Source organism: Pseudophryne corroboree, chromosome 6 (assembly GCF_028390025.1).
Source record: "Pseudophryne corroboree isolate aPseCor3 chromosome 6, aPseCor3.hap2, whole genome shotgun sequence".
NCBI classification, from domain to species: Eukaryota; Metazoa; Chordata; class Amphibia; order Anura; family Myobatrachidae; genus Pseudophryne; species Pseudophryne corroboree.
The window spans coordinates 387,560,494-387,577,135 of NC_086449.1; the positions used below are offsets into that span (position 1 = coordinate 387,560,494).

Below are 16,642 nucleotides of genomic sequence, written 5' to 3' on the forward strand. Positions count from 1 at the left end.
TGAAGTGTGCCGACAACAATGGCGCACAGCTGCAGTGCTGTGCGCTACCTTATGAAGACTGAAAGTCTTCTGCCGCCTGTTTCCGGACCTCTTCAACTTCGGCATCTGCAAGGGGGGTCGGCGGCACGGCTCCGGGACCGGACTCCATGGCTGGGCCTGTGTTCGATCCCTCTGGAGCTAATGGTGTCCAGTAGCCTAAGAAGCAAATCCATCCTGCACGCAGGTGAGTTCACTTCTCTCCCCTAAGTCCCTCGTAGCAGTGAGCCTGTTGCCAGCAGGACTCACTGAAAATAAGAAACCTAAAAAACTTTTTCTAAGCAGCTCTTTATGAGAGCCACCTAGATTGCACCCTGCTCGGACGGGCACAAAAACCTAACTGAGGCTTGGAGGAGGGTCATAGGGGGAGGAGCCAGTACACACCATGTGATCCTAAAAGCTTACTTTTTGTGCCCTGTCTCCTGCGGAGCCGCTATTCCCCATGGTCCTGACGGAGTCCCCAGCATCCACTAGAGAAAATATGTTTTTTAGAAAATCATCCACTCGCCTATCCGTGACATCATCTGACATTGATGGCAAAGGCAATATAGATTTTCCCACTAATCGAATGACATGCATATCTACTTTGGGAGACATTTCCCATTTTAAACAGTCCCCAGCTGGAAAAGGATAATTGGAATCCCATTTTTTGGGAATTCTATATTTTTTACTGAGTGTAGCCCAAGCCTCTTCCATGATTTCCGTTAGCTGGTCTGACCCTGGAAACTCTTACCTGCTCTGGGCCGTTTAAATACAGGTCCCTTGGTTTTTAACACAGGCTCTGCTGAATCCTCTAAGGATAGAATGGCCTTTACTGCTCTAATTAGCTCAGCTATATCCACTGAGCTGAGACCTACTTGTTCCTCATATGCCGAAGTAGAGTATATACAGCTTTCATCGTCCGATGAATCATCCTGTGTAGCCTGTGAAGTTGACAGTTTATTTACACTAGGTTTATCAGCTTGTCTCTTTGGAGAAGCTGGTGAGGGAATAGATATACCATAAGTAGGGAACTGCATGTATGGGTTATTAGTGTACCCCATTCCTGGTAGTGAAGCTGTAGGAATTACCCGTTCAGCTATACTGGACAAGGTCTGTGCAAACATCGCCCAAGGTGGATCTATCTGTAACTGACGTTGAACAGGGATCTGCCTTGTAATCTGCTGAAACGCAAAACAATTTGCACATAAACCATCCTGTATCAGATCCTGAGAGGATAATACAGTTTTGCAAGACAAACATATGAGTGTTGGTGTTGCTATGAGTGTACCCTCATCACCTTTGCCGCTCTTAGACATGATAAATAATCAGCACTTTCACAGTGTACTACACAATTTGTGACTGTAATCACTTTAACTTTCTAAAGTGATATCAATCTGACCCTACCCATGAACCAGCATTGAGGACCAGAAGAAACAACTGACAAACATATATTAAAAGTCAGCAATCACACTAGCAGTCACATGTTATATATTAGTCATATGAGCATATAATCAACTACAAACACATTTGAAAGTATGTAGGAGTACATATTACTGAATTCTGCTTTATACAGATCTTAAAGTATTCAGACGCATTTCGAAGAAAACCACAGTAATGTACACTCATATGCAAAAGGCACTAAAACTTAACTATTCAGACTGAAAAGTAGATAAATTTAGTGCTGTATAACCCATACTCGGTAGAGTGGGATACAGGGAGACTCACCTCACTTCCAAGATCGATCAATACGTTAGGGAACGCTGAGTGGATCCAGACACTACGAGTGTACACTGCCGCTCCGAGAACTTTAGGTGGACACAGATGCACCGGTCATAGACGCCTGTACTGCGACCGGTCTCCTCGCAAAAGCGCTTAGTGAACACAGATGCAGCGGCCTATGCTGCGACCGAGACCCCTCGTGGTAGCGTTTGAGATGAAAGTGAGGCAACAGTTCATGGCGGGAGACTTGCAGAAACTGGTCATGAACTGGGAGGAGGGGCGACCAGGAGAGCGTCTAATTCCCCACCGCTGACATCAACCCTAGGGATCGCAGCCTCATACTAATCCTGGTGTCTTATGATCCCTAATGCCTAGCGCTGGAGCACCCTTGGTGGCGGCGTGTCAGCTACTGTTTGGTTGTCTCCTCCCAATACAGTGCGGTTGTGTCCGAATCCCAGACTACGTGGAACAAATGCCTTACTAGTGTTCCTTCTAGGAATGAAACAGGGCAGGGTGCCGGACCCTGGGGGCATATTTGCGCGAAACGGGGGCGCGTCCATGTAAATTAGGGGGCGTGGCCATGGAATAATTTCAGTGGGCGGTGCGGCCCACAGACGTTGCTATAGGGGGCGTCTGTGGCCGGCGACGGCACTGTTGGGGGCGTGCCAAGCACCTCCGTCGGTGCTGGGCTTCCCCCAGCTCTCTCCCATAGCGTGAATGGATGCACACGCTGGGAGGGCAGGAAGCGGGCGGCTGTTCTAGCAGTGCGCCGCAAAAGGGGCAGGGTGAATTTTGCCTTTAAAAAGTCGGGCAGGACGCGGCACCCTGCTAAAACAGCCTAGCGAGAACACTACTTATCTTCCCCCCATGCTCCGGCCATAGCCTGGTAACGTCTGCTGGACCTGCTAGTATATCCGACACAGACACCCGTCGAGACAGCACTGTACACATGGGTAAGCATTGTTGCGACCCGGCGGAGAGCTGTTGGAGCAACTCTTTCCAATATGCGTATAAGACGCTGTTACGAAAAGTCGCTCAAAAACAGACTATAAAAAATAAAATAAGAAAGCTTAGGGCTGCCAAGAACAGCAGCCCTCTGACCATGGTCCAGCTCCTGCCACACCAAACAAAAAACTGATTTGCCTGAGCCAGTGATATATGGACGGGCCCGTTGCATCCTGGGAGGACTGAAAGCTTGTGATCTTTTGGTGCCAATCCGCTGTCGCTCCATCACATCCCATTGTTATCCTGTGGACCCTGCCGGTGAAGTTTTTTTGTCTGCATTGCAAACACGGTGCTTTAGAAGTTCACCATCCATGTATAACTCTATATAAACGAAGTAGCCCAACAAAAATCTCCCCAAAAAGGTTTTTTTTATATTAATTATGTTAACTAATACCTAAAATATTAGAGAGAAAAAATGTAAAAATGAATAAATAAGTATTTAAAAGTAAAAATGTAACTATTATGGTTTGGAGTTTTTGGAGGATTCAAACTCGGGTCTCCCCATCTGTGGTCTGGTCACGCTGCTGTGGTGTTAGCTAGCTGAGCCACAGCAGCTTGACTATATAAATGTGGGTGTTTAGATACATTTATAGACTTTCACTATGTCTACAGAAAAATCAATGCTTCCCTCTGTCTCTCTGGTTGCCAGATGTCTTGTTTTAAAAATATAAAATGTGCAGTATGTTGTACATCTTTATAATAATTTTCTGCAGTTGCATATTTATTGATCACTGTATATAAGTTAATGCATACGTTCTAAGCAAAAACAGTCTCCCTATGTAAGAGATGAAAACAAATTGTACTGAATGCACTCCATTCTGATACCTGTTATCAGGTGTGTTCACAGATGGATCAATTAGTTGCAATTAAGCCAAACATTGTGCCAATGATTGGCTAGTGAGCCCTATAAATAGTTTGGGAATAAACTGGGCAGCAATACCTTCTAAAGAAACAGTTGCTACGGAGAAACGCGTCAAGGTTTCTCCCTTACCGGACACAGTTCCTGCACTATTGGAGAGTTTCACTGCTGGCACCTGCCCATCTGCATCGGTGCACCTGTGTTGGATCCCGCCTTACCTATCTCAGGCTAGGAGCTGCGCTCTCCCTCCCTGGACCTTTGCTTTCGTTGCTGCCACCCGACAGCACACCCGTGTCCTTGCCTAGAGACGGAAGATTTCACATCAGTTGGTGAGCTCCAGCGGCAACGGGGAGGTGGTAGCACGGCGCGGTCTCCCACCGGGATCCTTCTGGGACATTTCAGGTGATCTCACAGTTTTCTGCATGCAAGCAGCAGCTGCACCCATTTCACATACCGGTTTGGACAGACCAATGTATGTGAGCTCACATTTTATCATTCTAAACCATTAAGGAACTGTGTTGATATTATTTACACAATTACTATTGTGTTATTTTACTCATTTTTCATCTGATTGCGGTCTGGAGACATTATGTTTATTGCAAAATCTCAGTAATTTAGACATTTAATCTATGCTATTAAAAATTCATTAAAATTTTTAGTTTATATATTGCTGTAGCGCTCCCTTATCTCTCATTGAGTGATTACTTTGTTGCAGCTTGTGATACTTGCCTACACAAATCTCACACTACTCGCACCACTTATTAGATCCATTCCAGTTTTTGTTCCCAACATTCCATAGCGCTAGCAAACACCTAAGGGACTGAAGGATTTGATCACCGCTACGTCTAAAGGACATTACATAATTTCTATTCTCCTGCATCTCTCTGCTGCATTTGACACTGTTGACCACTCTTCTCATACAAACACTACAATCCCTAGTCAAGCTTGGCCAGATTGCGGCTCTTCTGCTGTTGTGAAACTACAAGTCCAGGCATGCCATGTCACAATTTAGCTATGATGGAATGGTAAAACTGTGACAGGGCATGCTGGGATGTTTAGTTTCACAACAGCTAGAGAGCCACACGTTGGCCAGGCGTGCCCTAGTTCTTCGGGACACAATCCCATCCTGGTTTCACAACCTGCTTATCAAATCACTGCTTCAGTTCTTGTTTCTCTATATCTACCTTTTCTTTGCTTCCTCCATCAGTTGGAGTATTGCAAGGCTCAATCCCAGGTCCTCTGCATTTATTAATCTATACCATCCATGTCTCTTGGCAAACTTTTCAGCTCTTTTTGATTTCAGTGTCATCTGTATGGAGATGAAGCTTAACTTTACCTCCATATATGTCACCATCTGTGTTGGTCCAGGTTACTGAATATCTTTCTGCTATTCTATCTTGGATGTTATCTGCCCATATCAAACCTAATTTCTCTGAAACTGAATATTTAAAACCAGCCAATAGGGGTTGGGCATGATATGTCGACAGCTCTCTTATGGCAACATGAGTCTCAACATAGTCATATCGTTGCTGACCATGTCGACATTCATCATGTAGACAGTGATGAACTGTCAACATGTTAGAATGTAAACATATTGTCCCCGGGGGCCCTGCGGTGACTTACCTGCTCTTGGCAGCTGAACCAGCTCCAAAGTGGCATCCTTGTCCCAGCAATCATAAGACCGGCACATCCGGGTAAGACCTCCAATACTCCTGCCTAATGCCAACATTTTAACAATGTCATCATAACTGATGACATTGTTATTGTTGACCTCCAGATGTCATGGCAATTGTTATTTCAAACGTGAAACACATCACTGTTGACATGACAATCATCACTAAGGGGGGAATTCAATTGATTCAAGGTGTAGCAAAGTAAAAAAAATTGTGGGCCCAATTTTGGATTACCGCGGGTATGCGCACTCCTGATACCTACAGTATACAATTAAAAACAACAATAACTGACAACTCCACTGAGAAAAAAAAATAAAAATGAAAAAAACCCTCAACTCTTCCAGTGGGCTCCCCATCCATCTTTACAATGGGGAGGGGCTGTTGGAGAAGTAATTCTCACAGACGCCAGCCCTGGTAGTGGTGGTGAAGGGAGGGGGGGGGGGGGGGGAAAGGACTGTCACACACAGGCACTCATGCACACACACCTCACGTACTCATCCATGCTGCAGGACGTCAGTACCCAACGTTGGATGCAGAAGATCCTGCATCTGATTTTCAGTCCTGTAACTGAACTATAAAACCTCACGCAGCTGGGTTTTTCAAATTTACTGCCACCAATTATCTCCTAGGTATCATCCTTTACTCTGAACTATCCTCTGTACTCCACATTCAATCTGTTTACAAATCCAAAATTTTATTTTACACAAGATACTGCAAAAACTCTCCTATACTGACACTGCAATAGTCTCCTTACTGGTCTTCCCTAAAACAGACTTCCACCAATGTATAACAGTTTATTTTGAATGCAGCTGTGAGGCTGATTTTTCTCGCTAAGTTCATCATGACTACACTGTCAGTCCCCCACATAAGTAATACTTAAACCTGCATACATACCTCTCTCCAGTTAATAAACACTAATACTGCTCATCTTGTTGTGCCCTAAGTTTTCTTATTAACACTAACTTGTTAAAAACTTATGAGATACGATCAGGGGTCTCTATTTAAACCCTAGGCAGCACAAAGCAAGATAACACTCCTTACAAATACAGTACTTCACTACTCCACACATTCAAGTACAGAGCCCAGAACACTACACACTGTCACATTGGAGACCTGTTTTCTACCAAATTCAATATAAAATACTTTACTAAACACATAAGGCTATAAACCAAACTACAACATACATCTCTAACTTATCTCAAAATGTCTCCCATCATGGCCTCCCTGCTCTACACAAAATCTGGGGTCTCTCATCCACGGTTATAGGACTTTTTCTTTCTGCACCGTCTGAAATCCCCTCCCATGCACAATAAGACTTTCCACTAGTCTCCAAACCTTCAGGAAAGCTTACCAAATTTCAGAACCGCCCACATAACCTCCATAAACTACCCTACCCAGTTACATTCCTTCTATACAATCCACACATAATGCGATACATTTTCTCTCTTTACTCACAATTCCGCTGACCCCAAACCAACATTCGTGTGTGACTGGATCATTCATTTCACCATGAATCTCTGCAAGCTGGTTGAACCAACAAGCAATACGTAGCACAGATCCTTGTGTATCAGTGCCTATTTCTCTATAGAGTATAATCTTGAGAGCAGGGCCATATTACCTCTGTCTGTTATTACCCAATCTTGTTTTATTACTGTTTGTTCCCAATTGTAAAGTGCAACGAAAAATGCTATATAAGCAAAAGAATTCTTAATGTTAGGGCACAGCAAAGTGAAGATCCTTAAATGTTGCTATATTGACACAAAAACTACTGAATTAAACATTTGGACTAAGTGGACACAGTCTAAGGCTGCCTACTCTATACTATAGTATGTGGACCCAGCCTGACATCGCTGCAGACGGGACTTGGATTGCGGAAAGCACATACACACTTAGCGTTGCTGGGTCTGATGAGGGAGATGCATTCTGCAGCATGTAATCAGCCCTGCAAATATACCCCTATGCTTGCAGGGCTGATACGGGATGTCACTGGTGACCTGTGGTAGCACTCATACAATGGGCTCACAGTAGACGATATACTGGACATAACATTCCCCATCCGCGGTGGAACGATATATATGACAATATATTGTCTAGTGTGTACCCGGCTTAAGTGCCAGTGATGGGGCAAGACATTATACACTACTCCTTAAAATACAAAATTTCTCCCAGAGGCTTAGTTTCAATTATGCATTTGTTACCCAAACTACATGATAAACATACAAGAGCACTTGCCAGCAAATCAAGTTGCTAAAAAACAAACAAAAAAACAGATTAGTATTAGCAATAATCCTTTTCTAAACACAGATAAACCTTTGAGAAATTCTGAAAATTATTTACATAGTTTATTTTGAACTCATGTTCATTACAAGCTGGAAGAAATATGATGGTTTATAAATTATGTTCAATGTACAATACCAAGCATTTTGATAAAGCAGTGAAACTTTGGATGCATACGGGTTTAGTACAGATGACAGCATTCAAAAAAAGGTTAGAGGACTAGAACAATCCAGATAATAGCACTTCATATCATTCCATCTTATAGCAGAATCAGTACCAGCTTGGAATAAATACTTCTTTTTACAGCATTCCTCATCACTTGGCCTACACAAATTAAAGTGTTCATGTAAGTCATATTTAAAGTCTACCTATCTCCTGCAATTAGGGACCGGCAGCCATTTTGTATATTCACGAGAAAGCAGAGTTTAGATTTACTAGGAACATGATTAGTTCACTCCACAAAATGTTTGCCTCCATCAAGGGTAGAAAATAGGTTCACTTTAAAGTTTGCTACCATTTTAAAACACATTTCATAATATATCCACATACTGTATGTAAATATTTCCATACATTAAAGAATTGAGAATCCCAGTTTCCTAAACAAAGACACCCCTTTTTAACAGACTTTCACTGCATCTTCTGAGCAGAATGTGTAAATACTGTAATTATGCACTTAATTAAAAAAAAGTTAATAATCTACAGGAGTCTTGCACAGAAACCTCAGGAATAGATGCACCGACTCATGTTATAAAGCATTTTCTTACATGCACAAAAGTGGGGCAAAGAACTGAACTGATGCCTTCACATATTTCTCTTATAATACCAAAAGGACCAGAGTAATATTAAATGAGCAATGAATGCTACACATTATGTAAAAAATGGTCTAACCTCGGTGACTCACTTGTATAGGACAGACATGAAAGACTTGAACATATATTTTTATATTGCAAAGTGGTGCTAGGTGACAGTGTATATTTCAAGTGCTCCTACCATGCAATGCATCATATGAAGAGAAACGGGGAGAGCTATTGTAGCATTCTTCCCCCATTGATGAAGTGACAAAATACAACAAAACTGCTTTCTAATTCACTGTATGAAAAGGTTTGGGGAATTATCACATGCTTTTAAATACAATCAATGTATAGAAATATTTACAGAACACATCTGTCAGTGTAGTGGATAAACGTTCACTTGATACGCATCTGATTTTGATGTGCACTGCAAGAGAAATTACTCAATTATAGTTAGAGATAGGGTGCTTGGTGAAACTGAAGTTTAATGCACAGATACGGTCCAGGGACAATGTAATCCTGTAAAGCCGTGCCGTCATTTCAGGTGATTCTCAAGATTTTTTAATCCAAGCAAACTTATTTTAGTATCAGTCACAGCCTTTGAATTTAATGTAAAGTTAATTTTAAAAACCACAGACAGCACATTACATGTAATAACTTAATGTAATCGTCCCCATTCATGTAAACTATGATGGAAGGTGGAACTGGAGGGAAAATCTGTGACATCACTCTTGACACTGTGCATGGCTCACTCAAGGCTACAGCTCTGGTGTTCATAAGTAAATATAGTTTACATTTAAGCAATAGTCAATCCCAAAAGACATCCTTAATAAAAATACTTGTTTATTAGAAGACAAGTGCTTATGATGTAAAGCCATAAATCTCACAATCTTAAGGCTCAAAAATCTGGTATGAGCAAGACCCATCTAAATACAGCAGTTTTAATCATGGTATTCACAACCTTCCTGGAGCACCATTACTGCACGCTGTACTCACAGCAAAATGCTGAAGTCATGACAGACAAGCGTGCTATGGCATCGGACACGAGTCCAAGTGTCCATTGTATGGTAATTTGAGTATAATGCGCAGGTAAACAGCAACAGAACCATTTGAGCATCCCTTTACATATTTGTTTTTGCTGTAATATTAATTTTTACAAGTGTCCATCTGACATCATCTCCTCTGATCTATGCTACTCCCTGGGCCAATTTGCCTGACTTCAGCATATATAGCCGCAGATAAGATTGTGTGCTGTTATTGAGTGTATACATAATACACAAAAATAACTAACACTATTATTGTGCTTTCATTCTGGTAAAATTATTTAAGCCTTAATATTTCTATGTGATGCAGCATTGTGGCTTAGGATTTCCAAACTTCCATGCAATTGCTTTTTAACTCATAACTAAATGGTGCTGACCGTAAGACACGTATTGTCAAGTATATAACAACAAACGGTCCTCTCTCTAAGTGTTACTATGAAAGTATGTGTTCAATAAACAATCAATAAATAAGCAATAAGTTCTGCAACTCAAAATTACTATACAATGACTCATTAAATTTGGCTTATACCTCAACTTCTTCCACAACTTCATATTCAAAGTAAAAGTTGTGTAGAACTCAAAGAGAAAAAAAAAAAGTATATTTATATTTCACATTCTTTATACAGAAAATACAGTAGCTGTACAGGTGGTCAGTCAACGTTATCCTGGTTCTTCCTTCTTCCAGTATTCCATGTTATTCGTGATTATGCTTCATTTCTATATGTTACTGTAACATACACCTACCGCCCCTATTAATCTTGCTGAACATAAAAAAAATATACATAGGGGGCTAGACTGTTACTGTTCTTATGAATACACAAAGGTCAACCTTTCATACCAAAATATAGGATAACCTTTAGGATTATGCTCCGTATTTTAAATAGAGGAAAGAAAAGTCCCATTTAGGCTTAGCCAAGTGGTTACCAAACATGGGGAGGAATAAAAAATAAAATAAAAAGAGATACAACCAGACTGATCTCTGGCAGAGGTATAAAGCCTCAACCTTTACAAGCATTTATCAATTAAGCACTACATTACAATTCACTCTGTGCACATATTGCATTCCAGCTTCAGTTCCAATTATACATATAACACAAGAACCAATACACAGTTTTTGTTCTCCTCCGTATTGAGAGTTACTCAGTGTGTAATGAGGTCAACCAGATTGCCTTTTGGCGGGGTCATACTGTCAGGGAAGAAGTTGACAAGTGTATCAAAGAGTTGTGACCTCTGAGCATAAGTGTGATCAACATCCGAGAACCCTGTTTATGTGGGGTAAGAAAAGAAATAATTAGTGTATTATTTACAAACAAAATGATAAAAGCAGTAATCAATACATTAATCCACATAAAAGATGATGGTTCCACAATTAGAAATAACTTCTCATTACAGTCTACAAAGAGCATTAGTTAATGTAAGCATCGACATACACTATATGATGTCAGTAAGTACTACTCTGACTAAACTGGGCATGTGGAAATTATATGGGTTAATAGGAAGCACCATCCTAATTCATGAGTGCCTAACATGAAATGTGCACAGTTCAGATAGAAAACTAAGGGGGACATTTACTAAACAGTGATAAGAGCGGATAAGTGAGCCAGTGGAGAAATTGCCCCATCAACAAATCAGCAGCTCTGTATCATTTTATAGTATGCAAATTATAGATGTTACTTCAGTGCTGATTGGTTGCCATGGGCAACTTCTCCACTAGCTCACTTCTCCGCACTTATCACTGCTTGGTAAATGTCCCCCTGAGGGAGCAATTCATTCGAGGGCAACGACTGCAAAATGCTATTTTAACAGCAGCACTTCGTGACCACTATCTTTGCCAGTTTTCCCTGATAGACCATAGAGATGCGTAGAAGGCGATGTTGGGGTACCCACCCAATTCTACCCAAAAATGGCACAGGACTGAACACATGCACTGAACAAGAAGTTAACAAACTTGACTAACAGACTATAGATGTAAATTAAGGAACATATTCTGCAATATCATCAAAACTGCACCACCAGATTAATTATATTCTGAAACACCCCTCTACTGTAGTCCAACCTACTGGCATGTACAGTATGGATTTAAGCAATAAGTATACTGCATCTGAAGTTGGAATGATGCCCCTGACCTTATATGTGAAAGAGCAGTTTTGAACCAGCAGAATATCCCACCACTGACATGCCTCTATTGACAACTAACTGTAGGATGTTTCTGTAGCTCTAGGAGATAGACGAATGTTTATTTACTGTAGAGGAAATCTTGCATCTCTAAAATTATGAAAATTATAAAGAAAGGAGCACCACAATACTCATTTCATTATGCATGTAGTCACAACCCAAATTTTTAAATTAACGTTAAAACACTTATGTTCCAAATGGCGCCTTCAAGAAGTCGTCACTATGCAGTTACATGACTTACCAAGGGGGGTGAAATCTTTGCTGGATTTGAAGAGTGCAGAAGGAAGAAGCTGAAACTGAAAGGCACATAACTATTAGGGTACCATGTAATACTACTTTCACGATTGGCTATGTACACCAGGCACGCAAGTAGTCAGCAACTACACTATTATATGGAAACAGCCGGACACACATATTGTTGAAGATATAGGGAAGGTACTAGAGGGGGAAAACATTGGCGCAATACCAACTATTGCCCTCTAGTAGCGGACAATAGAAACTTTACTGTAACGTGAAAAAGCATCCACATTTTTTTTTCTCCATGACAAATACTTTTCTACGGGTCCATGGGACTCTTTTAAAGGCCAAGCAGGACAACATTCTTCAATAAAAACACTTCAAATGTTTCCCTAATTGCACACTGAAGTATTAAAAATGAGACATAGCTTTCTTATCTATTATTCTCCCCCATTTTTCTTCCTTTTTGCCTCCAACATTCAAATTCAGTGAATTTGGTGCCTCCATTTAGGAGATGGCCAATTAGCTTCCCACTACCATCTCCACTGCCAGCTCTCCCCTGTCTAGTACTAGTTGTAAATAAACACTGGTTCTTAAAAGGCTAGTTACAAATAGGAAGCAAAGCACATGCAGTTTCATACACCGTTAAACACAGTCCAATATCATGTGCGCATAATTTGACAAGACTTATGTAAAGTGGCGATATCTTTACACCTCACCTCTTTCGTTTCTTCAGGGTCTGTGTGATCCACAGTGACATATAAATCATTCTGCAAGTATTTCAGTGCGCTAATGGGCTCTGACTGCGCACGCTCTTCAAACCTGTAACATGTCAAAGCTTTGTTACAACGTACACCTCTAGAAGTACATTACAATTATTCTGCCGTTAGGTAATACAGGTTGAGTATCCCTTATCCAAAATGCTTGGGACCAGAGGTATTTTGGATATCGTATTTTTCCGTATTTTGGAATAATTAGATACCATAATGAGATATCATGGTGATGGGACCTAAATCTAAGCACAGAATGCATTTATGTTACATATACACCTTATACACACAGCCTGAAGGTCATTTTAGCCAATATTTTTTATAACTTTGTGCATTAAACAGTGTGTGTACATTCACACAATTCATTTATGTTTCTTATACACACAGCCTGAAGGTCATTTAATACAATATTTTTAATAACTGTGTATTAAACAAGGTTTGTGTACATTGAGCCATCAAAAAACAAAAGTTTCACTATCTCACTCTCCCTCAAAAACGTCCGTATTTCGGATATTTGGATATGGGATACTCAACCTGTATATAAAATCTATAATAATTATTAAATGTATATTATATCTCACAACAGATTATAACTCACAGAATACTGTGACCTCTGATTCTAAAGCTCCATTCAAATTATATACTTGTACAAAGTAGAAAGTAAAAAAAAAAAACCTGACATGGCTGTAAACAATGAAATGCTGCTAAAATAAAAGGGTTACAGCTGTGCTTCAAAACACATTGGGTTTAGATTGTACAGTATTCAAAAGTAGATGACAGTATGGAACTGGGAATCACCCTTTTGGGGCAGACAACAGGATTGTTTGGTACTTCACTCACTAAAAAAGGTTTCAGATCATGCACAAAAAAGCAAATATTGTACTGTCTGAAGACTTTGCAAATGTAAATCAAGTCATTTTTTTTTTCTTTACCAACCTGTGTTTTCTAATAAGGTATTTACAGTGCCTCAACAAGTACTCTTTAGATGGCCGACATAACTTTAATGACCAGAAGTCATCCAATCGCATTTTGGGAGAGCAGGATTTTCCTGGATTTCCACCAAAAAGATAATGAACCTGTTATTTGAATTGAAAACACAAATAAATAATTGTAGCAAATATATTCAATGAACATCACAAGAGAAATATTTCAAGTATGATAACTTTATTGCAAACCTATTCAGACAAAATGTATGCAACGTCAGCATATTCCGCTGGGCTTTATAACTGGGAAGAAAACAGTAAACAAACCACTGTATTATTAGACATACTGAGGGGGGCCAGCTTGCATCTGTGAATTCACTTTGGGAGCAAGATGCTTAGTGAATCCAATCCCAGTTTAAGGTGCCTAAATTTCCCAAGATTTTTGGCACTAATTTGCAAGTATAAACGGGATTTTCAGTCACGGAGAAAGCCACTTAGCGTCGACAGTCTCAGTGACTAAATCTGCGAGTGACAGTTCTGGATGCAGCGTGTGACCCACGCTACTGCTGTCACTCATTCATGGGGCTGAGACTTTAGCTGGAAGGAAAGGAGTGATATGCTTAGTAACAGAGAGACTGTGACTGGAGTCTGCAATAGACAGTAACAGTAGGGAGTCAGAGTGGGAATGGAGAGGGAGCGTAGGCTTCCTGGGGACAGTTGTACTTGTATGTCTTTTTTGTTGCAGACTTGCAGCAGCACTTTCAACAGAAGGACTCATCAGAACAGGAGTCAGGGCTGGAATTGTAAAAATGTCACACAGGCAGTTTGATAGCATTACCCTGCCCTTGTATAAAAATATAAAATACAAAAATAAAATTAAGTTTGTCATGCACTATTTGCGTGAGAAGTTTTTCTTGTTCTTAAATTGTGGGGCTGACACAGAAGTAGAAAATCTTTTTTTGGTGATTTAAAAAAAAAAATTCTTCAAAAAGTTTATGAGTTTTCTCTGGAAGCAGCAGGCTGCTGTTGTATAGTGTTCCAGACAGTCTGAAATAACAAATAACATAGCTAAGAGGCTCAGTTTTAGTTTTAACTTCGTAATACACCACAAATGGGAGACTTGTGGCTTGAGCACTTGTCCAACGATACCCGGGTGACTGAGGCTACTTCTTGCGAGTACGGTGTTTCTCCCTATTTGCTAGGTCTCTCCCTCCCAGCTCCCAGTCTCCAAGTTACTGTTCGTCCATGCTCCCAGCACACAATCTCCCAGTCTGATACTCCACTGTAATTAAACACTTCACTTTTCCAAAAGATACACAAATGGTCCAGGGACAGGTTAAGCTTGGGCGGGCTTAAATTAGTGGACAAGGATCTTTTCTTCACTATATAAAGCCCACCCAAACAGACCTGTCCCAGGACCACTTGTTGTGGTCCAGGGTAATGTAAAAGTTGGGCCTATTCCACACAAGTGAAGTGTCTTTCCACATGGAGTTTCTTCCCACTTAAATTTGGGCACCTGCGCAGAAGTGAAAGCAGGCGCTGTCTTTAGAAATTCATCCCCAAACACACCTGAAGAGGAACGTGCATTCCTCTAATGTAGTGACTTGGAAAATATATTGTTTGTTGATTTTTAATACAATTTTCATGAATCACTCGAAATGAAAGTGCTTACAGTAAGTGATCCCACCATGATCCCAAAATAAAACTTTGGGGATTTATTCACAGTATGAACAATTAAGATTTTTTTCAAAATCTAAAAAAAAAAAAAAAAAGGCTGTTGAGAAACTCAAATTACTGATTGCGAACCCCCCCCAGGATTTTAATACCTACCGGTAAATCCTTTTCTCCTAGTCCGTAAAGGATGCTGGGGTCCACTTCAGTACCATGGGGTATAGACAGTTCCGCAGGAGCCATGGGCACTTTAAGACTTTTCAAAGGGTGTGAACTGGCTCCTCCCTCTATGCCCCTCCTCCAAACCTCAGTTATAGGAACTGTGCCCAGGGATACGGACATTTCGAGGAAAGGATTTACTTTTATACTATATGGTGAGATTCATACCAGCTCACACCTCAACCATGCCGCACAACATGGCATTCAACATAACACGCCTACAGGCATGAACCATTTGCAGCAACATGCTGAAAACAAATGTAACACAACTTGTGTAACTCTAATAACAAAACTGCAGGTAAAGTACGCACTGGGTCGGGTCCCCAGCATCCTCTATGGACTAGGAGAAAAGGATTTACCGGTAGGTATTAAAATCCTGTTTTCTCATACGTCCTAGAGGATGCTGGGTTCCACTTCAGTACCATGGGGTTATACCAAAGCTCCAGTACGGGCGGGAGATTGCGGATGACCCTGCAGCACCGATTGCCCAAACTTGAGGTCCTCATCAGCCAAAGTGTAAAACATATAAAATTTAGCAAATGTGTTTGACCCTGACCAAGTAGCTGCTCGGCAAAGTTGTAGAGCCAAGCCGCCCCGGATGAGCCCACTTTCCTAGTAGAATGGGCCTTCACCGGCTTTGGTACCGGCAAGCCTGCCGTAGAATGAACGTGCTGAATTGTCCCTCTGATCCAGCGCGCAATAGTCTGCTTAGAAGCAGGACACCCAATCTTGCTGGGAGCATACAGGACAAACAGAGCCTCTGTTTTCCGTAACCGAGCTGTTCTTGCGACATAAATCTTCAAAGCTCTAACCACATCTAGAGACTTTGACTCAGTAGGTTGGTTTATGTGGAAGGACGAAACCACCTTCGGAAGAAATTGTTGATGAGTTCTTAACTCTGCCCTATCTTCATGGAAGATCAGGTAAGGGCTCTTGTGAGACAAGGCCCCCAACTCAGACACCCGCCTTGCGGATGCCAAGGCCAAAAGCATCACCACTTTTCAAGTGAGAAACTTCAATTCTACCTCCTGCAGAGGTTCAAACCAATCTGATTGAAGGGACTGCAACACCACATTAAGGTCCCATGGTGCCACTGGAGGCACAAATGGAGGCTGGATGTGCAGAACCCCTTTCACGAATGTCTGAACCTCTGGAAAGGAGGCCAATTGTTTTTGAAAGAAAACTGATAAGGCCGAAATCTGGACCTTGATTGACCCCAATCTAAGGCCCACATCCACACCAGCCTGCAGAAAATGGAGAAA

The 16,642-nt window shown here is 41.1% G+C and overlaps 1 protein-coding gene across 2 annotated transcripts in view; it reads right to left on the reverse strand.

The window, feature by feature from the left end:
• Positions 1-9,168: 9,168 nt before the first annotated feature.
• The window catches only part of MKLN1 (muskelin 1), a 322,757-nt gene continuing 315,283 nt past the window's right edge, over positions 9,169-16,642 (reverse strand). For both annotated transcript variants that reach the window (XM_063926768.1, XM_063926769.1), the window contains 4 exons: positions 13,504-13,643; positions 12,517-12,619; positions 11,802-11,856; positions 9,169-10,647 (listed from right to left, as the gene is read on the reverse strand). In XM_063926768.1, coding sequence (XP_063782838.1) covers positions 10,526-10,647; positions 11,802-11,856; positions 12,517-12,619; positions 13,504-13,643 — 420 coding nt within the window. In that variant the 3' untranslated portion in view covers positions 9,169-10,525. The remainder of the gene's footprint in view (positions 10,648-11,801; positions 11,857-12,516; positions 12,620-13,503; positions 13,644-16,642) is intronic.